Raw genomic sequence first — 24,139 nt, 5'->3', positions numbered from 1 at the left:
GTCCCTCTCACACACTCTCAGTAGTATTGTAGTCACTCCCAGTAAGACCCCAACAGGACCCCAGTAGGGGCCCAGCTGTTCCCAGTAGGATCCCAGTTGCCCCCAGCAGGGTTCCAGTCCCTCCCAGTATGATCCCTGTCACTCCCAGCCACTCCTTGTATATCCCAGTTGCCTCCAGCATGCTCCCATGCTCCCCAGTGACCCCCCAGTCACTCCCAGTACGCTCCCAGTCATTCTCAGTATGATCCCAGTCACTCCTGGTCTCTCCTACTATATCCCAGATGCCCCCAGTGTGGTCCCACTCACTCCCAGTTGCTCCCAGTAGCTTCCAGTATGATCCCAGTTGCTCACAGCCACTCCCAGTCACCCCCAGTGGGGTCCTAGTGCCTCCCAGTATGATCCCAGTCAATTCCAGTGTGATCCCACTTGCTCCAAGTATATCCCAGTTGCACCAACATGGTCCCAACTGCCCTCAGAATGCTCCCAGTCACTCCCAGTATGACCCCAGCCACCCTCACTGTGGGCCCAGTTGCTCCCATTATGATCCCAGTTGTGCCCAGCATGGTCCCAGTTGCTCCCACTTCCTCCCAGTGGGATCCTAGTAGCTCCCAGTTGCCCCTAGCATAGAACCAGTTGCTCCCAGTATGATCCTAGTCTGATCCAGTATGATCCCAGTACAATCACAGTTGCCACCAGTATGATACCAGTGACTTCCAGACACTTCCAGTACAAAGCCAGTTTGATCCCACTCATCCCCAGTATGGCTGCAGTCCCTCTCACACACTCCCAGTATTATTGCAGTCAGTTCCAGTATGACCCCAGTATGACCCCAGCAGGGGCTCAGCTGCTCCCAGTAGGATCCCAGTTGCCCCCACCATGGTTCCAGTTACTCCCATTCACCCCTACTATGATTCCAGTCACTCCCAGTATAGTCCCAGTCACTCTCAACCACTGCCAATATTATCCCAGTTGCCTCCAACATGCTCCCAGTCAGTCCCAGTATGATCCCAGTCTCTCCTAGTAGGATCCAAGTTACCACCCTGCATGGTCCCAGTTGCTCCCAGTCACTCCACTGCAGTTCCAGTCCCTCCCAGTCCCTCCCAGTATGACTCCAGTATGATCCCAGCGGCACCCTGTATGGTGGCACTCACACCCAGGATGAACCCAGACATTCCCTGGCACTCCCAGGATAAAACCATTAGCCCCCAGCAGGGTCCCACTTGCTCCCAGTCACCCCACTAGAGTTCCAGTCCCTCCCAGTAGGATCCCTGTCACTCCCAGTCTCTCCCAGTATATCCCAGCTGACCTCAGCATGCTCCCAGTCACTCCCAGTACACTCCCAGGCAGTCCCAGTATGATCCCAGTCACTCTTGGTCTCTCCCAGTATATCCCAGTTGCCCCCAGTGTGGTCCCACTCACTCCTGAATGCTCCCAGTAGCTTCCAGCATGATCCCAGTTGCTCACAGCCACTCTCAGTCACCCCCAGTGGGGTCCTAGTGCCTCCCAGTATGATCCCAATCACTTCCAGCATGATCCCACTTGCTCCCAGTATATCCCAGTTGTGCCAACATGGTCCCAACTGCCCTCAGAATGCTCCCAGTCACTCCCAGTATGACCCCAGCCACCTTCAATGTGGGCACAGTTGCTCCCAATATGATCCCAGTTGTGCCCAGCATGGTCCCAGTTGCTCCCACTTCCTCCCAGTGGGATCCTAGTAGTTCCCAGCTGCCCCTAGCATAGAACCAGTTGCTCCCAGTATGATCCTACTCTGATCCCAGTATGATCCCAGTACAATCACAGTTGCCACCAGTATGATACCGGTGACTTCCAGACACTTCCAGTACAAAGCCAGTTTGATCCCACTCATCCCCAGTATGGCTGCAGTCCCTCTCACACACTCCCAGGATTATTGTAGTCACTCCCAGTATGATCCCAGCAGAGGCCCAGTTGCTCCCAGTATGATCCAAGTTGCTGCCAGTGTGGTTCCAGGTACTCCCAGCTACTCCCAGTATATCCCAGTTGCCTCCAACGTGCTGCCAGGTGCTCCCAGTGATCCCAGTACTGGTCCCACTGGATCCAGTCCGGGTCTTGGTGTATCCCGGTGTCCCCCCTGTCCCCCCACCCCGCTGTCACCCCCTTTTCTCTCCCCACAGAGCTCCTGAGCTGGCGGCGGCCGCAGCCCCTCCCCGGGGCCTCGGGCCCAGCCTGGACACCTCCCATCCCCTTCAGTATTTTGGGGGGTCGTGTGTCCCCCCTCCCCTGCTGCCACTCTGCCTCCACCCGGCTGCTCCCAGTGATCCCAGTAAAGCTTCCCAGTTCTCCCCAGTCCCGGTTATTGGGGGGCAGTGGGGGAGGGGCTTGGGGGGATCCCAAGGCGTGGAGCCGAGTTTGGGGGGGGCAGAAGCGGCCCCAGGATGGATCGGGAATGGGGACCCCCCTGTGTTCCCCCTGTGTCAACCCGCTCTGGGACGGTCTTGGTGGGGCACCTGCGCCTTAAAAGGCATCCAGCTCACCCCAAAAGGTGCTGGGACCCCCCTAAATCTCCCCACAGGCCCTGGAGAACCCCCCAAACATACTCAGAGCCCATCCAGGACTCCACCTAACCCCTTTTTGGGGTGGTAGGACCCCATACTGAGTTGGAGGAAGCTGGGGATTGGGGGATGATGTGGAAGATGTGAGAGGAGGGAAAAATGGGGGTTGGGACCCCCAGAGTAATCTGGGGATGGGGTGGGGATTGAGGGGACTACGGAAAAGTGGAAGGAACAGGGAGAAGGGTGGAAAAGGGAGGGTGGTCTGGTGGGTTGGATGGTCCTATGAGGGTCTTTGGGCACAGGGGGGTTGGCAAAGGGGGATGGCCCCCTGAGCTCCCAACTTCCTGTGGGGTGTTGGGGGCTGCTGGATCCAATCTCAGCCTTGGGTTATGCCAACAGTTTCAGTTTAGAGGAATTACAGAAGTGTGACTGAACCATTTAGGTCCCCCAGGTTTTAATGATGGTAAATCAGATCTATTGATAGAAATCAATTTATTTAGGGTTACAAATGATCAGACAAAAGATCTTCATTACAGTTATTTACTGTACAATAGAAGCACTAAAACTACCAGGAGTACAGGATAAGATAGGACAGTGCTCTACACTAAAGCAATTGTTGAAGCAATTCTACTCAAGCTGGCAAAAAAGCAATAATTCTTAATTAGAGATGGATGGAACTCCCTCAGACCAACGTTCATGGGGAGATCTCTGCTCTCAACCTCCAGCAGTGACCCTGGGGGGGTCCCCAGCTAAGGCAGGAATCTGCACACACCCCCACGAAGGGTTCTGTTGGAAGAAGCTGCCCCTGGGAAAGGGGACTGGCCCTTTGTGGTAGAAACCTCAGTCCGCTCAAGTGCAAAGGGCCGCTATGACCCCCCCCAAAGGACAAGACAGTTGGGGAAGGAAAGAGGGGCTTGGCTACCAGAGATCAAAGATTTCATGAGGTAAAACCAGGTTCAGTTCAGGCTGAGGGCGCTGCGGCACCGCCCGTGCGAACATTCCCGACGGGAGCGCGGCGGGCGGAGGGGAGGGGGAGCGGGGGCTCTGTACAGGCGGTGCGCGCGCAGAGCGCCGTGGTTGCTTCCGGGAAGCAAAGATGGCGCTGGCTCCGTGCTGCACTGTGAGCTGGCGGGGCCTGCGGGAGAGCGGGGCTCCGGGGATCCCCCCGGGGGCTGCGGGGAGCGCGGGTGTGGGTGGAAAGGCTGGAGGGCTCGGGAGGGTTTAGCCGAGGGGTTCGGGGGTTCCCGAAGGGCAGAGCGCGAGGCCTGGAAGCCGCGGAGGGGGTGGGGGGCTGATCGAGCGCCCTGGCTGCACTGCGCAGGCGCGCCGGCGGAGTACTCATGAGGAAACTGCAACTCCCATGAGGCTGTGCGCGATCCGCCATTACTTTTCCCACCACAGCGCCCTTGCCGGCCTGGTGGACCGACCCCAGGGAACTGGGATCCCAGTGACCCCCCCGAACCCCAGAGACCCCCAACACTCAGCACACAGAGACCCCACAGGGAGGGGGGCCCGGGGGTCCCCTAAAGCCCAGCAGTGGGGTTCAGGGGATCTTCCAGGCCCCAAGGGAGGGGTCCTAGGGATGCTCCCCAAATCCGGGGGAGGAGATGTACCACATCTGGGTAAGGGGATCCCAGTGCCCCCGGTATATCCCAGTGACCTCCCAGTGACCCTCAGTACAGCCCAGTAACCCCCTCAGTGACTACCCAGTGTGTCCCAGTGACTCCCACTGCCCCCCAGTATGGCCCAGTGATCCTGCAGTGAGCACCCAGTAACCCCCAGTATGGCCGAGTAACCTGCCAGTGTCCCCCTGTGTGTCCTGGTAATCCCCCAGTAACTCCCCAGTCCTTCTCAGTGCCCTCCCAGCATTCTTCAGTTCCCCCCAGTCCCTCCCAGTGCTCCCTGGTTTCCCCCAGTGTGTCCCAGTATCCCCCAGTAATCACCCAGTGCCCCTCAGAGCCCCTCAGCTGTTCCCAACATATTCCCAGATGCCTTTGGCCTTTCTGTGAGTGTGTGGGGGGGGGGGGGGGTGTTTTTGGGGTCAGTGTCCAGGGTGGTCCTGGGGTGAGATGCAGAATTTGGGACATCAGGGATGGGGTTTGGAGACAGTTGGGAGGGATTTGTGGACAAGGGAATTGGGGGTGTCAAGGGGGAATTGGGGCCGTGGGGAGGCCCTGCGAGAAATGGAGACACCAGGGGGGTCTTGAGGTGTTAAGGAGGGAACTGGGGACACCAAGAGGGTCTTGGGGACACCAGGGGGGTCTCAGGGTTGGGTTTAACACCGAACTGCAGCATCGCAAGCTGGTGGTGCTGACCCTCCTCTCCCCCCAGGGCCCCATTAGCCCCCTCAAATATCCCCCAACACCCCTTTAAATTTAATCCTCTCCTCCTACAGATCCCTTTGACCCCCCAGTGCCCCAAAGACCTTTTAATTCCCCCAAATGCACCCAAAGGCCCCCAAAACCCCCAAATTCCAATCAAACACCCCCAGATCCCCCCAAATCTCCCCCAGCCCCCCCTCAAATCCCTTCCAACCCCCTCAAAGAGGGATCACCCGGCACCCTGGGACAAGAACACAGTGGGCTGTACTGGGGGTACTGGGCTGTACTGGGAGGGCACTGGGGGGGCTCAGGTGTCCCAGGACAGAGTGGCCCAGCTCCAGGAGAGATCTGGGGAGCAGTGAGGAGGTACTGGTCTGTCCTGGTCTGTACTGGTCAGTACTGGTCTGTACCCCCAATCCCCAAAGCCCCTCCCCAGCTCCTCCAGCCCCTCCCAGGCCCCTGACTTGGTCCTGCTGCCCCTTGAGCATCTTCAGCAGATGCAGAACCAGGCATTTCATCAGCAAATGTGCAGCTGACACCAAGCTGGGGGTGTGTTGATGTGCTGGAAGGCAGGAGGGCTCTGGAGCACAAGTGGTGTGAGGAGAGGCTGAGGGAGCTGGGGGTGTTGAGGCTGGAGAAGAGGAGGCTCAGGGGAGACCTCCTGACTGTCTGCAAGTCCCTGCCAGGAGGTTGGAGCCAGGTGGGGGTGGGGCTGTTCTGCCAGGAAGCAGCAGTAGGACAAGAGGGCTGGGTCTTGAGCTGTGCCAGGGGAGGTTTAGTTTGGATATTGGGAAGGAATTTTTTGCTGAGAGAGTAATCAGGCCTTGGAATGGTCTGGGCAGGGAGGGGGTGGAGTCAGTGTCCCTGGAGGTGTTGGAGGTGAGAGTGGATGTGGCATCAGTGCCATGGTCTGGGAAGCACGGCGGGGTTGGATCCAGGGTTGGACTTGATGATCTTGGAGGTCTTTTCCAACCCCGCTGATTCTGTGATTCTGTGATTGCCATTCCTGTGGCAGCACATGCTTGAGGCTCTATCCCCAGGGTGATAGAGATGTCTGTCCATATCTATCTCCAAGGTTAGTCTGTAAATGTGTGGTGTTAGAAAAGCAGGCTGAGTTCTGGGCTGGTTGTAGAAGGAGAAAGAAGCCCAGAGGCCAGTGCAAGCAGGCAGCCCTCAGCTTGCACCTGATGTCCCCTCCCTGCAGGTTCCTGTCCTTGAGCCCAGGCCCTGAGGTGAGGCTGAGAAGTGGCGCGGAGGTGAGCCCAGAGCTGTCCCTGAGGTGAGGCTGAGAATAAGTGCAAGGCAGAGGTGCTGCTGAGGAAGGAGAGCCCCGTGGTGGGAAAAAACAGATGAAGCTGTGAATGCCCATCCCTGAGCAGGTGCTGTGTCCATCCCCTGTGTGCCAGGTGAGCTGGGGCTTTGCTGCAGAGCTGTGGGCACTGATTTGAGCGTCTCCAAGTGCTGAGATGGTGGGCACCCAGGAACACAAACTGTGCCTGGCCACGGAACCTGCAAGGAGGAGCAGAGAGAGCCCTGTCAGTGTGGGGGTCCAGGTTGTCCCTGTGCCTTCCCCTGCAGGCCCTGGCTGTCCCTGCTGGGCCCCTGTCCATCCCCATCAGGTCCTTGCCCGTCCCCCCGGGCTGAGCTCCCCCCAGGAAGTGCCGTGGAGCTGAAGCTGCTGCCATCCCCCCCCTGCAGCCGCTGCCCCAGCCAAGGGAGCAGCAAAGGCAGGGCCAGGAGCAGAGGCAGCAGCAGGGGAGCCCTGGGGGACCGGGAAGCTCTTGTGTGGGTCAGGAAAGAGGCGCTGGGCACGAGGCCGGGGCTGTGCTGAGCAGGCCCAGCCCTCACATCCCCCCAGCCAACGCCGGCTGCCCGGGGGGCTTGGGAGGGACCCCCAGCCCGTGTGCCCCACACTGAGCTGGCAGAGAGAGAGCCAAGGGACAGGGCCACGGGCAGGGCCACGGGTGAGGGACAGGCAGGGCCATTGCAGGGCCACGGTGACGGCACAGCCTGTGGCAGCAGAGCTGCCCAGGGCCGGGGGCAGCTGGGGGTGTTGGTACCAGGCAGTGGTGGGGCCGAGCAGAGCACGAGGCCTCTTGCAGAGCCCTGGAGCAGCCTCCCACTTGCCAGCCCCACCCTGGTGGGGTGACACTTTATCCTCCCTACAGGACACTTCCCCCGAACTCTTTAGAGGGCATTTTGTGTCTCTTCCTGGTTGCTGATTCCTTCTGGGGGCCTGAGGGAGCCTCTGCAATCCCATCCATGGCCACAATCTCCTCTCCAGAGGAGAGGAGACTGACTGCAGACTTTGCAGAGAAATTTGTATCCCTAAGTGCTGATCTATCTTTGGGACCCAAGGGATCCTCTGCCATTCCATCCATGCAGCAGGAGTCACCCTCCTGCCTTTGACTCCCTGCAGAGGAACAAGTGCCCTCTCTCTGTTTGGGAGAAGCCAGATGCTGCCCCTGGGCCATCAGAAGTGGTGCTGAAGCCTCTTTCAGCCCAGCTCCCGGTGCAGTTTTCTCATCCCCTCACCGAGTGCCCGCTCCCCCAGTCGGCACTGACCAACCACAGTGTTTGGCACACGTGGTTTGGAGAAACAGCCCCGAACTAGTAGGGGGCCAGAGAACCTCGAGGAAAAGCCCTGGAGAGTTTTAAGTTACACTACAGTAATACAGCTTTTGATTAACATATAGCAACTCAATCAAGTCCCCATGAAATGACCTCACTTCCCTCATCCTCCCAATTAAACACCTTTTTCTGAGCTGAATCTTCATATTTTGGAGTATTTTTTGGCTGAATCTTAACTTTTTGCAGTTTAGGGGGAGGGGTTCATCCTTCTGTTTCTGAGGGGTTTTTTGCCTGAATCTCGGTGGTTTGGGTTTTTCTGGGTTGAATCTTGGTGTTTTGGAGGTTTTTATGATCACAGGATGCCTGGTGAGTTCTAGAGATGGACTTGGGCAGGAGGAACCCCCAAGCCAATGCGCTCAGCCCTTGTTTTCCCCCCATCAGGATTTGTCCTTCCCAAAGCTTGGGCGGATGGAGGAGGAGGCTGCGAGGAAGAGGAAGATGCCTTGGGCCCCCCAGGCAGGTGAGGAGGAAGTCAGTGTCCCTTTGGGCGGGTGTTGTGCTGGCTCTGTCAGCCGAGCATGGCCCCGGCTGCAGGACAACCCCGCTGGCGCCGCCGTCCTGCCGGGGCCGGAGTTGGGGGGATGTCCTTGGCCTTCCCTGTGGGCCGGAGGCAAATCCCCTCCCTGTCCTTCTTGCTTCCTGCCCCAGGCCCCGAGCTGAGGACGGAGAGCCCGGAGGACAAATCCCCCTGTGAGACCCTGGTGGGAGAGGCCGTTTTGAAGGGCTCCCCGGTGCAGGAAGGCAGCGGGGAGGAAAAGGGCCGGAGATCCCCCCGCAGGAGGGGCTCCAAAGCCATCCCAGGGTGCTCTGAGGAGGAAAGACCCAGCCTGTGCCAGGAAGGCGGCCAGAGCTTGAGGCGGAGCTCTGAGCTGGTGGTCCCTGAGCAGCCTCCCAGCAGAGAAAAGCCCTTCAGATGCTTGGAATGTGGAAAGAGCTTCAGGCAGAGCTGTGACCTCCTCAAGCACCAGCACATCCACACTGGGGCACGACCCTACTCATGTGGGGAATGTGGGAAGAGCTTCAGGGACAGCTCCACCCTCCGCACCCACCAACGCATCCACACTGGAGAACGGCCCTACAAGTGTGGGGAGTGTGGGAAGAGGTGTCGGACCAGCTCAGATCTCGTCGTGCACCAGCGGACGCACACAGATGAGAGGCCCTTCCGCTGCACCGACTGTGGGAAGGGCTTCAAGCAGAACTCCCACCTTGTCACCCACCGGCGCATCCACACCGGGGAGAGGCCCTACAAGTGTGGGGAGTGTGGGAAGAGCTTTAGCCACAGCTCCCACCTGATCCGGCACAAGCACATCCACACAGAAGAACAGCTCGAAGAAGGGGTGGGAAAGGGGGGTAGGGGGAGGAGGGAGGGAGGGAGAGTGGGAGTGGATGTGCAGTGGGGGTGCCTTATTGTCCCCATACCTTGTTCCCTGGAGAGCGGGGGAGGCTGGAGAGAGGGGGGAGCTTAGAGAGCCCTGAGAGCCTGGAGAGGGGGGAGCTCGGGCCCCCTGTGCTGAGCCAGCGGTCGGGGCCGTGCTGTTGGTGCCAAACTGCCCCTGGTCAGGCTGAACCCAGAGCCCACCCACGTGTCAGGGAGCCTAATCCGCTCCCTGCTCTCATTGCCCTGGGGCAGCCTCTGGTGTCCCCCCACCTGTGGGGCTGTTTGGTTGCCCTGGGCACAGCTGGCCCTTGTGTGGGTCCCCCCCTGCGATGGGGGTTGGTGTTGCTGGGTCAGGCCCCGCCGGCTCCATTGTCAGCCCGGTGCCGGCGGGGGGGACACAGCGGGTTTGGGGCCCCCTGGGAGTGCCGGGGGTGGGTGTGGAGCCCGGGAGCTGCGGAGTGTGGAGGGCAGAGCTGGGGGACCCCTGGCAGCCTGGAGGGGGGAGCACGGAGAGGGAGGAGCCTCAGGACCCCTGGGAGCCTGAAATGGGGGACACGGAGAAGGGGAAGCCTGGACAGTGGGGACCCCTGGGATCCCTGGGACAACGAAGTGGAGAACCTGGAGAGGAGGAATGTCTGGGAACGTGCACCCAAAGGCGAGAGTCAGAGGAGAAGGGACCCTTGGGACCCCCAACACCACAGAGGAGTCAGAGGGTCAGTCAGGGGTGACCCTCTGAACCCCAGAGGGAAGAGAACAGAGATGGGGAACTTCTGGGAGAATTTTTTTGGGCTGCATGTTCATAGTTTGGAGTATTTTTTGGTTTAACTCTAACTTTTTGCAGTTTGGGGGGGCGAGTGTCTTCTTGCTATTTCTGGGGTTTTTTTTGCCTGAATCTTGGTATTTTGGAGGGTTTTATGGACACAAGACGCCCAGTGAGTTCTAGGAGGAACCCCCAAGCCAACGCGCTCAGCCCTTGTTTTCCCCCCCATCAGGATTTGTCCTTCCCAAAGCTTGGGCGGATGGAGGAGGAGGCTGTGAGGAAGAGGAAGATGCCTTGGGCCCCCCAGGCAGGTGAGGAGGAAGTCAGTGTCCCTTTGGGCGGGTGTTGTGCTGGCTCTGTCAGCCGAGCATGGCCCCGGCTGCAGGACAACCCCGCTGGCGCCGCCGTCCTGCCGGGGCTGGAGTTGGGGGGATGTCCTTGGCCTTCCCTGTGGGCCGGAGGCAAATCCCCTCCCTGTCCTTCTTGCTTCCTGCCCCAGGCCCCGAGCTGAGGACGGAGAGCCCGGAGGACAAATCCCCCCGTGAGACCCTGGTGGGAGAGGCCGTTTTGAAGGGCTCCACGGTGCAGGAAGGCAGCGGGGAGGAAAAGGGCCGGAGATCCCCCCGCAGGAGGGGCTCCAAAGCCATCCCAGGGTGCTCTGAGGAGGAAAGACCCAGCCTGTGCCAGGAAGGCAGCTGGAGCTTGAGCCAGAGCTCTGAGCTGGTGGTCCCTGAGCAGCCTCCCAGCAGAGAGAAGCCCTTCAGGTGCTTGGAATGTGGGAAGAGCTTCAGTCAGAGCTCTCACGTGCTCCGACACCAGGACATGCACACTGGGGCACGTCCCTACACGTGTGGAGAATGTGGGAAGAGCTTCAGCCAGAACTACCACCTCCGCACCCACCAGCGCATCCACAGCGGGGAACGGCCGTACACATGTGAGGAATGTGGGAAGAGCTTCAACCGGAGCTTTCACCTTCGTTCCCACCAGCACATCCACACTGGAGAATGTCCTTACACGTGTAGGGAATGTGGGAAGAGCTTCAGTCACAGCTCCACCCTCCGCAAACACCATCGCATCCACACTGGGGAACGGCCCTACAAGTGCTTGGAATGTGGGAAGAGGTTTCCAACCAGGGGCAATCTCTACACGCATGAGCGGACGCACAGGGATGAGAGGCCCTTCTGCTGCACCGACTGCGGGAAACGGTTCAAGGAGAAATCCCATCTTGTCACCCACCGGCGCATCCACACCGGGGAGAGGCCCTACAAGTGTGGGGAGTGTGGGAAGAGATTCACCCAGAGCTCTGCCTTGACCAAACACCAACGGACCCACCGGTAAGAGAAGCCCTACCAGTGCCCCGACTGCGGGAAGAGCTTCGGCCGCTGCTTCCACCCCTAATGAAGCCCCTGGTGTTGAGGCAACCCCTGGAGTCCAGTGACTGTCAGTCCATCCCTTTTGACCACAAAGGGCCAGTCCCCTTTAACAGAGGCACGTTCTTCCAACAGAACCCTTCTTGGGGGGTGTGTGGAGATTCCTGCCTTGGCTGGGGACCCCCCAAGGTCACTGCTGGAGGTTGAGAGCAGAGATCTCCCCACGAGCATTGGTCTGGGGGAGTTCCATCCATCTCCAATTAAGAATTATTGCTTTGTGCCAGCTTGAGTAGAATTGCTTCAACAATTGCTTTAGTGTAGAGCACTGTCCTATCTTATCCTGTACTCCTGGTAGTTTTAGTGTTTGTCTTGTGCAGTAAATAATTCTGATGAAGATTTTTTGTCTGGTCATTTGGAACCCTAAATAAATCAATAGATTTGATTTGCCATCATTAAAACCTTGGGGACAAAAGTGGTTCACTTACACCTCTCTAATTTCTCTAAACTGAAACTGTTGTTTCAGTTGTCCCAAGGCTGAGATTGGATCCAGCAGCCTCCAGAACCCCAGAGTAAGTTGGGAGCTCAGGGGGGCCACCACCCATTGCCAACTCCCCTGTGCCCAAAGACCCCCATGGGGCCATCAGGCCTGCCAGACCACCTCCCCTTTTCCACCCTTCTCCCTGTTCCTCCCACTTTCCCATTGTCCCCTCAGTCTCCAATTTTCCACCTGAACAGTTTTGGGGGCCCAACCCCCACTTTTTGCCCTCTCTCCTGTGAGTGCTGAAGGAGAAAATGAGGCTGCACACACAGAGTTCCATTACGGGACTTGTCCGCCCATCTTTCCGGTGTCCCCCTTTCATTGGGGTTCCTTTGGAAACAGCACCTGGGCTTTGTCTTTTAGTCCACTGGAATTCCCAGCATGGCCCCAAAGCAGTGCCCTGATCCCACACATTCCCCTCCCCTCATGTGCTGGCTGTGTTCAGCCACCAGACAAAAACACAGGCTGCCATGCAGAGCGTTCCAGGTGGTTTCCACTTTGGCAAACAGCACTCTCTGGATGGAAAACACCAGTCAAGGCCAAAACACTCCTTGTTGATCTGAATTAACTGAGAGCAGCAGCTCCTGCCTTAACTTTTTCCCATAAAAATTCTCAGGGTTCCTTTGCTTCCAGGAGGCCCCACATGTCACAATGGCCCCTGGATTCCATGAGCTTCCACAGTCTCCAAAGGTTCCTTTAGTTCCATGAGGCCCTGCAGTCCCCAAATGCCCTTTGGATTCTTGGAAATTTCCCACTGTCCCAGGGTCTTTTGTGCTTCAGATGGAGCTGCAGTGGGTCAGTGGCCCCTTGGTTCCGTGAGCTCTGCAGTGTTCCAGGAATCCTTGGGTTCCAGGAGAGCCTGCAGTTTCACAAGGAGCACTTGAATGCAGGAGGTTCTGCAGGGTCCCAATGGCCCCTGGATTCTGGGAGGTTCAGAAATATCTCTGGGCTCCCTTGGTTCCAGGAGGACACACATGTCAGCAGGAACCCTTGGTTGCAGGAGGTTCGACAGTGTCCCAGAATTCCTTTGATTTCATGTGGTCCTGCATTATCCCAGAATATGATGGATATCACATCTCCTCATAGGGGAGATATGATGTCACAGGAAGGATGTGATGTCACAAGGTAGGCGTGCTGTCATAGGGGAGATGTGATGTCATATGGTGGCTGTGATGTCATAGGGGACATGTGATGTCACATGAAGGATGTGATGTCACGGGCAGGTGCGACGTGTCAGGTAGGGTGTGATGTCATATGATGGATGTGACGTCATAAGAGAGATGTGATGCCATATGGTTGTGATGTCATATGGGAGATGTGATGTCACAGGAGGGGGTGTGATGTCATATGCAAACTGTGATGTCACAAGAAAAATGTGATGTAACAGGGAGGATGTGATGTCACGGGGGGGCTGAGATGTCATGGGGACGATGTGATGTCACAGGGCATGCCATGATGTCAAAGGGAGGATATGATATCTCAGGAGATGTGTGATGTCATATGATGGATGTGACATCATAGGGAAGCCTTGATGACACAGGGATGATATGATGTCACAGGGCAGGATGTGACATCACAGGGATGATATGATATCACAGGAGAGATGTGATGTGACAAGAAAGATGTGGTGTCATAGGGGAGCTGTGATGTCATGTGGAGGTGTGATGTTATATGATGATTGTGAAGTCATAGGGGAGGATGTAATGTCACCGGAAGGGTGTGATGTCAGAGGGGAGGACCTGATGTCACAGGGAGGATGTGATGTCACAGGGATTATATGAGACCACATTAGAGATGTGACGTCATATGATGGAATGTGACATCATAAAGGAGTTTTTATGGCATGCGGAGGACGTGACGTCACAGGGATGATAGGAGATCGTAGGAGAGGTGTGATGTCATATGATGGATGTGATGTCATAGAGGGGCCTTAATGTCGCAAAAAGAATGTGATGTCACAGGGAGGATGTGATGTCACAAGAAGGATGTGATGTCACAGGGAGGATGCGATGTCACAGGCAAGCATGGGATGTCACAGGGAGGTGGTGATGTCACGGGGATGATATAAGATACAGGAAGGATGTGATGTCACAGCAGAGCTGTGATGCCACAGGGACAATGTGATGTCACAGGGGAGGATGAGACGTCACAGGGATGATATGGTATCACAGGAGAGATGTGATGTCATATGATGGATGTGACATCATAGAGGAGCCTTGATATCACAACAAGGATGCAATGTCCTGGGGAGGATGTGATGTCACAGGGCAGATGTGATGTCACAGGGGAGGACATGATGTCATAGAGGGGATGTGGTGTCATGGGGAGGATGTGATGTCATAAGGTAGGTGTGATGTCACAGGAAGGATGTGACATCACTGAGAGCATGTGATGTCATAGAGGAGTGACACATCCCCCCCACCTTGCTCCAGCTTAAGCCCTGGAATTTGTTTCCCTTGGATTCAAGTTCAGGCTCTTTTATTTCCATGGATGTCGAGAGATGAGTTAAGGGTAGCTCAGACCTTTTGGTGAGGAAGGAGTTGTTTACTCTTGAGCATTTGAACTCAGCCTTTGTTCCTGGTTTCTTCCCACTCTTTCAGAGCAGTTCATTTCCCAGGGTGAAAGCTCTGATTCCCCAGCACAGTCAGGTTCTCCTGAGCTCAGGATCTTTCACTGGTCTCATTTTTCTCCGGTATTAATTCTGTGCCAAATTCTTGCTTCCTAGGTCAGTGAAATGTTAGAAGAGAGAGAATCTCACCTTGATCTTGGACAGAACACTTATAGACTTCTTTATTCTATTGAATTCTTCCCTTCTAGTTCTGGATGACAGGACACCCACGTGGAAAGTCCCTTTTCTGGTTTTCAGGACTTAAAATAGATGTTTTTCTGATGTCAGTATTTATTGTAGTGTTATTTATTCAACTGTGAGGGTTGAATTGAGTGTTCCTTGCACCTTTAAGAAGTGCAACCCCTTTCATCTGTTGTTTTAAAACCCATGCATTAGATGTCAGAGGGCATAAAGACAGCACGTAGAGATAACCCTGATGTAAGTGATGGTTCCAGTCATCCCGTGTATGGATCAAAGATTTCCAAGGCTTTGTTCCAAGGCTGGGTGCACATGGACTGGGGAGAACTTTGCCTGCCGGAGCCGCTCTCCCTGCACCGCCAGGAAGAGCAGGGACCGCGTCGCCCCGGCCGCAGCGGCGCGGAGGCTGCTCGGGAGGTGACAGTGTGCTAGAGGGAGCTGCCCACTCGCTGTCCTTACTGCCTGCACAGCGCAGGGATGGGGGGAATTGAGCCAGGCAGGAAAAGGGAATGGTGGCGATCCCACGGTGCTGAAATGAGACGGGAAGTAGCAAACAGCCTGGCTGGGGGGAGCACAGTTTGGGAAGGGGGCGCAGGGAAAACCCACTGTGATGTTCCGGGGTAAATAACAGAAAATAAACAGAGGAGGGTCCCCTTTCAGATATGGTTTATAGATCAGTGCACTGTGTATAGTGTAAGATAGCTTCAGAAATATAAGAATGCAGTTTCTACATCTTTTACTACAGTGGCACGTTTTTTATAAAATATATAAAGAGATGATAAGTTGGGTGTTAGGTTGGGCTTTTTTTGGTGTTTTTTGGTTTTTTTTTTGTGAATGCTTTGTCCCCCCCAACCTCCCCAAAGGAACTGTCTTGAATGTACCTTCTTACAGCTAATTTGAATGATTAGTTTAGATAAGCCTCTTAGAGTAGATGCATTTCAGTGAAATTGGGGCACATGTCTTTTTGGCTCTGGTGCAAGGTTTGAACTAATTTTTTTCTTCCTCTTTGGCTCAGTTAAAAGCCATCTTAAAACACTCCCAGTATATTGTGTGAGTGCAGGGCTTGAGATTGAATGTATGGGATTGAATGGACACAGAGAAAGAACTAACATTCAGAAACATATCTGCTTCCCTGTCTCAATTAATAAACCCCAGAGTTTGACACATAATTAATATCCATAGTAATTGTGATTTGACTACATATTGTGACAGGCATATGCACATGTGAGCATAAGGACATAGGAAATAGGTATTGTAGTTTCTGCAGTTCTTGTGTTATGGATGAGGGTAGAGAGGATTCAAGCTAAAAATTGTCTGAACATTTTGAGAGTGCAGAGACATCTGTCTGACCATCACTAGGTATGCTTTGATTTTAAGGGAGAACATGTTAAAGAATGCAATAACTTAAAGCCAGCTGCACTCTTGAATTTTTGCTCTTTCAGCAATAACAATAGCACTAATAATTACTAATAGTGAATGAGCTAACAGATGCAATAAATGTTTCTGCTCATTTTGACATATGTGTCAGTTTAATAATTTTAAATGAATCAGTGCACTTGTAACAGGAAATCTTCCTCAACCTCTGATTAAAATGTAACGTTGACTAAGGGATTATAGAGGGGACTTAATTTTACTGATTGTTTTAACAGTTGTCACAGCTGTTGGAAGAAGGAAAGGCAATTGAAACACTCCAAAAAAGGGGTGAGGGGGCAGAACAAGAGTAGTTTAATAAATTTAAACATGGTCTCTGAATGCCAAACATAAAAAATTGAGCAGATCTGTAACTCCAGGAAGCTGCTGCACACTATGTACTTTTGCCTTTTGTGGCTCACTGTGTTTCATTCATTTGAACACTGAGCAGTTTCCCTTTCTCCATTTAAAAATGTGCAACAGCGTTTAAATGTGGAACAAGTTCAGCTGTTCATCTGCCTGGAGTTTCATCTTAGAATGCAACTGATAGAATACTCAGCTGACAGGAAATAAAGGTTGTGTAGAATGGCTGTAACATTTCAAAAGTGGACACAGGTGTCACATCCTGTGAATGCTGCAGTGCAGTGATGGTTGGTGTACATATTTTATGTTTTTCTAACCGTTCTCACGTTGTGATGTGGGAATGGTGTGTGGGGTTACCCTGCGAGTCTGTCTGGGTTATGTCTGTGTAGGGATGAACAGGAGTGTGTGTGTAGATTCCCATGCCTGTGTGTTTGTGTGTGTGCAGGGGGATTCTGTGCTAAACTCGCTGAGCTACGAGGTGCACAAAGGACCCCCTTGCTTTCTAAAGTCCTTCTCAGAGAGGAGCCTGCCTGTGGCTGGATCCAATCTCAGACTCAGATTTTGGTTTCAATTGAAGGAATTATAGAGGTGTGATTCAATCACTTTGTCCTGCAGGTTTTAGTGATGGCAAATCAGAAATATTTCTATAAAAACAATGATTTATTATGACAAATGAATAAAAAATTGATCAGAAAAGTGACCAGATGAAAGACCTTAAACAGAATTATTTCCTGCACAGTAAAAAAGCCAAAACCTCCTAGCAGTATAGTGTAAGATAGGACAGTGCAGTCTAACAAAGTCATTCTATTAAAGTAATTGGATCAAAGCCAGCAAAAAGAAACAATCCTGAAGCAGAGATTGAGGTAACTCATCACACAATGACAGGGGTTAATTCTTTTTCTTCCACCCAACCCCTGGGCAGTGACCATGAAGAGCTGTCCCTGCTTCATGGCAGAAGCTCCACACACTTCAGGGAAATCTGGGGAACAATCTGCGCCTTGACACTTGGACGGGGCTTTTACACTTATCAAGGGTTTGACTGCCAGACATATTTGCAGGCCAGGGAGCAGCTTATCTGTCAAAACCAGCTTCAAAAAGCAAGATGTGTATTTGAAGTTTCATGAAGCGTTTTGGGTTTAGCATAATTCAACATTAAAAACAGCACCTTGACACCAGCAGTAACTCATCACAGAGAGTGTGCATTGTTTGCATTCTCTGACCATTGTTTAGGTATTATCAGAGCAGAGCATCCTGCCAGAAATGGCACCTTAATTCTATGAGGTTCCAAAAACTGTCAGGGTTCCTTTGGTTCCATGAGGCCCTACGGTGTCACAATGGTCCCTTGATTCCATGATGTTCCAAAATATCCCAGGATTCCCTTGGCTCCAAGAGGCTCCCCAGTGTCCCACCGGCCCCTGGATTCCAGGAGGCCCTGCAGTGTCCCAATGGCCACTCGGTTCCAGGAGCCACAGCGGCTGCCGCCGGCGTCTGTGCCCGGAGCCGCCGCTCCCACGGGGCTGCCGCACTCACCGCCGGGGTTGCCGCTCGCGCAGCCGCCGCTCTGCCCCGGCTGCACCGGGACCCGGCACCGCCTCGGGCCTGCGCTGCCGCCTCAGCGGCCACAGGGACACAGGGATGGGGGACCTTTGCTCTGCCACTGAGGGGGCCTGGCTTTGTTCTGCTGGGGTCTGGGCTTTAGGGAAATTGCTGTTCATTGTCATGCTCCACTGGAACACCTCCTGAATTCCAAAGGTTTCCTAATCCAGGGGGAGGGGTTTCTATGGCATCGGAGGTGTTGCCCCTCGGGACACATTGTCAATAAACCATCCAGCTGACTGGGATGGGTGTAAGAGCTGGGGAACACAGGATAATCAGTCATCCCATGAAAACCTTGGAATATTCCCTGCCTGAATCATAACCAAAATGGAACAGTTTGGATACAATTCCCAAATATTTTGGAAACTCCAGTCATTCCTGACACCAGGATGGAAATTCAGCAGATAACTAAAGCCAGTCACCTTGGGAGCCCACAACCAGCGGGGCTGAGGGAGGCCCTGGCAGCTCCCCAGCACCTCCCTCTCAGTGGGACACCTCTGGCAGCCTCTCCCAGCTCGGGAACCCTCCAGTTTGCAACACTCCAAAGACCCTCGCTGATGTCCAGGACAACTCTGACCCCCCTCAACAAACACTCCTCCAGCTGTGACCCTTGTCTGGTGGGAAACACAAAGGGATTTGTGGGAGTGTTTCCCTGACAACAAGGAGAATTTGGGAGAGGGACCTTTACCCACCCAGCTATTGATGTGTCCACACATCTCTGCCTGGGTGTGGGTGTGAATTGACTGTGGTGGGAATGTTGTTATTGTGAATCTATAATTCAGTCACTGTTAAAATTGCAGCAAATGCTATTTAATCACTTGAAAACTGCTCAATTGGTCAATGATTAAGTGCTACTCATGTCTTTTGCCCCCTTGTCTTTGTTTCTATATCCTTTGCACCCTGATCCTCTTGCATCCCAAGGCTCTGTGTAAATCATTCCTTTACATAAATATATATGTATTTTTTGTGACGTCCACTTTAAAATCTTCCTCCTTAGCAAAACTACAAAACAACTCCAATTTTTTGTTGACATCTTGAAGACAATTAAAGGAATGAAAATAATTTGTTTTTCCGTGTTTTAATGAGTCCCACAGTGTGTTTGGAGTTGCATCAGCTGTCAGTCCAAGATGGGCCATGTCAGAACTGGTGAGGTTGGGGGGTGAGGAGCAAGGTTGATCATACATGGTCAGTGTGGATCTCCTGAGGAGACACTCAGCATCAAGATCACTTGGAGAACACCTCTATCACCTCTTCTTTGAACTACAAAATATCCATCATTGAATTAAAAAAAAAAGTAAAAACTTTGAAGACTTGTTTTGAAATTGCCTTGAAGACAATTAAAGGAAAACAAAGAGATCCTGAGGGATTTCTGGAATTTAATGAGCCCCACGGTGTGTTTGCAGCCCAGCCCATGATCCTGAGGTACTGAGAGAAGATTGAAGCAGCTGCTCAAGAAGTCAGAAGCCAAAGTCCAAGTGCCTTGAAGCATTGCTGGGCCCCACTGAGGGCAGGCACTGACAAAGCCTCCCCAGGGACTCCTTGGAGCAGCTCCTTGGAGGCCAGGAGTGCAGGCAGACAAAGGCTCTGGGCAGGCCCCTGCAATGCTGAGCAAAGCCTGCCTTGGTTTTGTGGAGCACAAAGGCCAAGGCCTGAGCCCCAGGCCCTGGCCCAGCAGATCCTGTCCCTCCCGGCTGGCTCAGGGCTGTTTGGGGGGCACTGGGATGGGAGGGGGAGGAACAACAAAGGCCCAAAACTGGGCAACCCCTGCCAGGCTCCTGAGGGAGGGGCGAGGCAGAAACCAAGGGCAGAACCTGCCAGGAAAGTTGGTTGTGGTGGCCTGAGTGGCAGAGGCAGCTGCCAGAGGCAAGGGGACAAAGGCCTGGGTGCCTTTGGGCCTTGCAGCCCTGCCAGAGCCCTTGGCCATCTCTCCTGCAGGCTGTCCTGCCCTGGCCCTGCTGCTGCTCTGGCCTTGCAGGCTGCACACACCCCTCCTGCTTTCCCACCCCCCTCCCAGCAGCATTTCTAGACCCTCCCTGATGTCTCTGCACCAGCTCTGGCTGTTCCCTGGAACACAAAGCCATGGGCTGATCCTGACTCCCTCTGGGTGAGCTCTTGCAGCACAAGGGTCCCTATTGAGTGATATTTCTTTTTCCTCACCTTCAGTCTGAACTTTCAATGCTACTCTTTGTGGAGATTTCATTGTGTTTCCAAAACAGAGAAAAGCTCCATCCTGTCAAATCTCCTCTAGACCCTTTCCAGTTCTGGACACACAACATCCTCTTCTATTCCCTCCCACAGGGTTTCTGCAATCCCTGCCTTGTCCTTCCAAAACCTGGGAATGGCTGCAGGAGGACTTGCCCTATCCCCTTCCCTGCTGAGCCTTAGCAGTCTGGAACTCTGCCAACCCTCCTTGCTGCCCTGTTTGCAGACTGGTTCCATGTCTGCCTTTCCCAAGGCCCCAGGAAGCTCTGGAATGGCTCTGGCCTTTCCAAGTGTTTGTGAGAGGTCTCCCAGTGACACTGCCCAGCCTTCTCAATAGCCAGGAGGGCTGTGCTGGGCAAGGAGGAGGAGGCTGCAGAAAACAGTGGCACTGGGGAGGGGAGAGGAGCAGCTGGAGAGACCTTGTGCCTGCCCACGCTGGGCAGAAGCTGCCCCAGGATGGCAGCTCTGAAGCACTCACAGGATGTCCATGTGAACAGGAGGGGAAGAGTGGATCTAAAATTGAAACCTGGAAAGCAGAGAGCAGGAGTGTCATGGTGACACTGCAGGAGAGTTCCATCCCTGGAGCAAGGTCACAGAAGAAGTGACCCAGTACATGCAGTGCCCTCAGAAGATCCCACAGCGTCCTGGAGATGCTGGAAGGGAGCCCAGCTCTGCTTCACAAGTTCCCAGGGCCTGTCCCTGCCTGTGCTCCAAGGGCTTCCAGCCCCCAGGACTGTGCTCAGAGAGCACTCAGGCCTTACAGCGAGAAAGGGGCTCAGGAGGACAGTGTGGAAGTGGCAAGAGAGCAGCTCTGGAAAGACCAAGTACTGCTGATCCCTGGCATTGCTGCTGGGCTGGGATTATTGTCCCCTTCCTGTTTGCAAATACATCCTGTCCTGCAGTGTGCTGTCCTTTAGGAACATCAGAGCAGAAGAGTCTTGGACAAAGAAGACACTGCAGGGTCTTTTATTTTGTTTAAATAGTCAGAATACAATTCATCATTTATACATCTCTGGGTCAAATTCAATGGGTAGACACTAAATTAGAAGGCAGATGCATAATAATATTTAATTGCAGAGAAAAATATTACAAGGATAACCCAATGACCTTCACGAAAAACCTGAGCAAGAAGGCTGGTCCATTAAGGAGTCCCATTCTGAATGCTATGCATCAGAACACAGGCACTTTATTGCTCCTGAAAAGCATCCAGTCATCGTTTTCCTCAGGGCATCCTTGAGTTCCTGGTTCCTCAGACTGAAGATGAAGGGGTTCAGTGCTTGAGGCACCACAGAGTATAGAACTGACAGGGCCACATCAAGGGATGAGGAGGAGATGAAGGGGGGCTTGAGATTGGAAAATATGCCAGTGCTGACAAACAAGGAGACCACGACCAGGTGAGGGAGGCACGTGGAAAAGGCTTTGTGCCGTCCCTGTTGAGAGGGGATCCTCAGCACAGCCCTGAAGATCTGCACATAGGAGAACACAATGAAAATGAAACAACCAAACACTAAACAGCCAGTAACCCCAATGAGCCCAATTTCCCTGAGGTAGCCTGAGTGTGAGCAGGAGAGCTTGAGGATGTGTGGGATTTCACAGAAGAACTGGCCCAGGGCATTGCCCTGGCACAGGGGCAGGGAAAATGTATTGGCTGTGTGCAGCAGAGCATCGAGAAACGCAGTGGCCCAGGCAGCTGCTGCCATGTGGGCACAAGCTCTGCTGCCCAGGAGGGTCCCGTAGTGCAGGGGTTTGCAGATGGCAACGTAGCGGTCGTAGCACATGATGGTGAGGAGGAAATACTCTGCTAACATGAAGAACAGAAAGAAAAAGAGCTGTGCAGCACATCCCATGTAGGAGATGGTTGTGGTGTCCCAGAGGGAATTGTGCATGGCTTTGGGGACAGTGGTGCAGATGCAGCCCAGGTCTGTGAGGGAGAGGTTGAGCAGGAAGAAGCCCATGGGGGTGTGCAGGTGGTGGTCACAGGCTACGGCGCTGAGGATGAGGCCGTTGGCCAGGAGGGCAGCCAGGGAGATGCCCAGGAAGAGCCAGAAGTGCAGGAGCTGCAGCTCCCTCCTGTCTGAGAATGCCAGGAGGAGGAACTGGGGCATGGAGCTGCTGTTGGACATTTGCTGCCTCAGGTTATTGTTTTCTGTTGAGGAGAAAAAAGGCAGAACTGAATTAGGCCAGACTCAATCAGCAAAACATCTTGCATGTCTCATAGCAATTCAGCATTCAGGGCCTCTTTTCAGGAAGATATCTCTGCATCCCTCTCCCTGAGCTCTGGGTTTTCCTGGCTGAAGGGGGCACTGAGAGCAGGGACCCTGGAATGGGCTCCCAAGGAATCCTTCTTGCTGTGCAGTGAGAGGCAACTTGGAGCACAGGGTGACCTCCAATTAAATGCACTTGTGATGCATCAAAGTATTTCCAGAACTGCTGGTCACAGTTTGCCCAAGGGCAGAACAGAGGGAGGGGATTTGGGGGACTTGATTTTGTTCCAGTTCCTCTTGCCAGGAGTGAGTTTGGATGGTTGAAATCTCTGACATTTCTCATGTGCTCCAAGTGAAATCTTGTGAGTCCTGAGAGGCAAAGGGATGGTCTCTTGGTGCAGAGACAAGAGCTGGCCATCTTTGCTGTTCACAGCTGCCCCTGGCTGGCAGCTTGGAGCTGAAAGGGGATGGCCCTTAGGAATTCCCTGCAAAAAGAAACAAGGCACTTCTGGGAGCAGAGGAATCCTGGTTCAAAGAGCACATTGACAGAATCCTTGCCTCTCCTCAGGATGCCTGATTAGGATCTCATCTCTATCCTCCCAGACTGCCACACACAGGGATCATTGCAGCTCCCAAGTACAGCTGCCCAGAGCGTTTCCATGGATTTAGCACTGAGGAGTTTTCTCCGTGGAGATCCTGTGCAGCACAGAGATCCTATGGCAGAGCTGTGCCCTTCTGGAGGGCACCTGCAGCCCTGCAGGACACCCAGGCAAACAGCTGAATACCCTGAAGGTGCCTGGAGGGCACTTGGGCACTTGGCTCCCACAGACACATCCCCACAGCAGCACCCAAAGGGTTTGTGTCTGGACAGGAATCTGCCACCCCCAACCCCCACACTGGCTCAGAAAACCCAATGGTGAGAACAAGGAGAGCCCAGGCAGCAGGAGATAGCAGTGAAATGCCACAGTGCTGCTGCCAAGGGAGGAGGGACACAGAGAGACAGCTGGAAATCAGGGCCCTGTCCTTGCCTGGGCTCTGGCTGCTGCAGGGCAATGCACAGCCCAGCCCCCGTGGGCCTGAGGGCACAGGCTCTGCTTAGGCTGGGAAAGGAGCCCAGGCAGGAGCTGCTCAGGGAAGGGGTCTGTGCCACAGGGACAGCAGGGAGGGGCCCCCATCCCCCTGCCCAGCCCTTGTGGCAGCAGCTGCCTCTCCCTGCCTGCCTGTCTCTGGGTGAGGAGCTGTTCCTGCCAGCAGCCCCTGCCTGTGCCCAGCTCAGCTCCCTGCCAGTGCTGCCAGAGCCATCCCCACCCCAGTGCCCAGGGGCAGCTGTGCCTGGGCAGGGGCTGCAGAGCAGATCCCAGACAGCCTGTGGTGGCTGGGAAGGGGGAGGTGTTCTGGGGGGATGTGCTTCCTGAGAAGGGCCCCTGGAAATGGAGGAGGTGGAGCTGAAGCTGTGAGGAGCCCTGAGCCTGCAGCTGAAGGGCCCTGCCCAGCCCTGCCCTGCCCTGAGGGGTCACTCCTTCCACCCACCCCTTCTCCCTGCAGGGCCGTGGCAGCTCCTTGGCCGGGCTGAGAGCTGACCCTGGCAGGCAGCAGAGTCCCTGCCCCAGCACACAGAGCCCTGGGGCAGGACCCTGCTCTGCACCACAGCCCTGGGCACCCCTGGCTGCACCCCCACCTTCCCACCCCACAGCCAGCCCTGCCACAGGGAACCTTCTGGCCCTGGGCCTCTGATGGGGCAGCAGCAAGTCCTGCTCTGCAGCAGCTTCTCCTGCTGCACCCCAGCAAATCCAGCAGAGCCATCCTGACAGCTCCTGCCACTGCTGCCATTTGGCAGCTGGGAGAGGCACTTGCAGGAACTCACCTGCACTGCTCTGCAGCCACAGCCTGACCGTGGCAAAGGGCTGGCAAGGTTCCTGCCCTGAGCAGCTCTGCCCTGTCCTCCCACCCCAGGATCCCTTGAACCTCCTGCTCCCTTCTCCTCTCTGCCCTTGCTGCCTGCAGCTCCTGCCCTGCTCTGCCATATGGC

At 54.6% G+C, this 24,139-nt stretch overlaps 2 protein-coding genes across 2 annotated transcripts in view; one reads left to right on the top strand and one right to left on the bottom strand.

The window, feature by feature from the left end:
• LOC135404684 (zinc finger protein 721-like) overlaps positions 1-24,139 on the top strand; it is a 224,785-nt gene that overhangs the window by 136,272 nt on the left and 64,374 nt on the right. Inside the window, exons 3-4 of the mRNA XM_064639422.1 lie at positions 8,379-8,820; positions 10,375-10,955. Coding sequence (XP_064495492.1) covers positions 8,379-8,820; positions 10,375-10,955 — 1,023 coding nt within the window. The remainder of the gene's footprint in view (positions 1-8,378; positions 8,821-10,374; positions 10,956-24,139) is intronic.
• Positions 21,070-22,147, bottom strand: LOC135404685 (olfactory receptor 14J1-like). The gene has a single exon (XM_064639423.1). The coding sequence runs from the start codon at positions 22,027-22,029 to the stop codon at positions 21,070-21,072; it is 960 nt and encodes a 319-aa protein (XP_064495493.1). The 5' UTR covers positions 22,030-22,147.

The sequence above is a fragment of the Pseudopipra pipra genome, chromosome W (genome assembly GCF_036250125.1).
Source record: "Pseudopipra pipra isolate bDixPip1 chromosome W, bDixPip1.hap1, whole genome shotgun sequence".
NCBI lineage: Eukaryota > Metazoa > Chordata > Aves > Passeriformes > Pipridae > Pseudopipra > Pseudopipra pipra.
The sequence above is the reverse complement of the archived record's forward strand: the minus strand, read 5'-3'. Positions and strand labels throughout refer to the sequence as shown.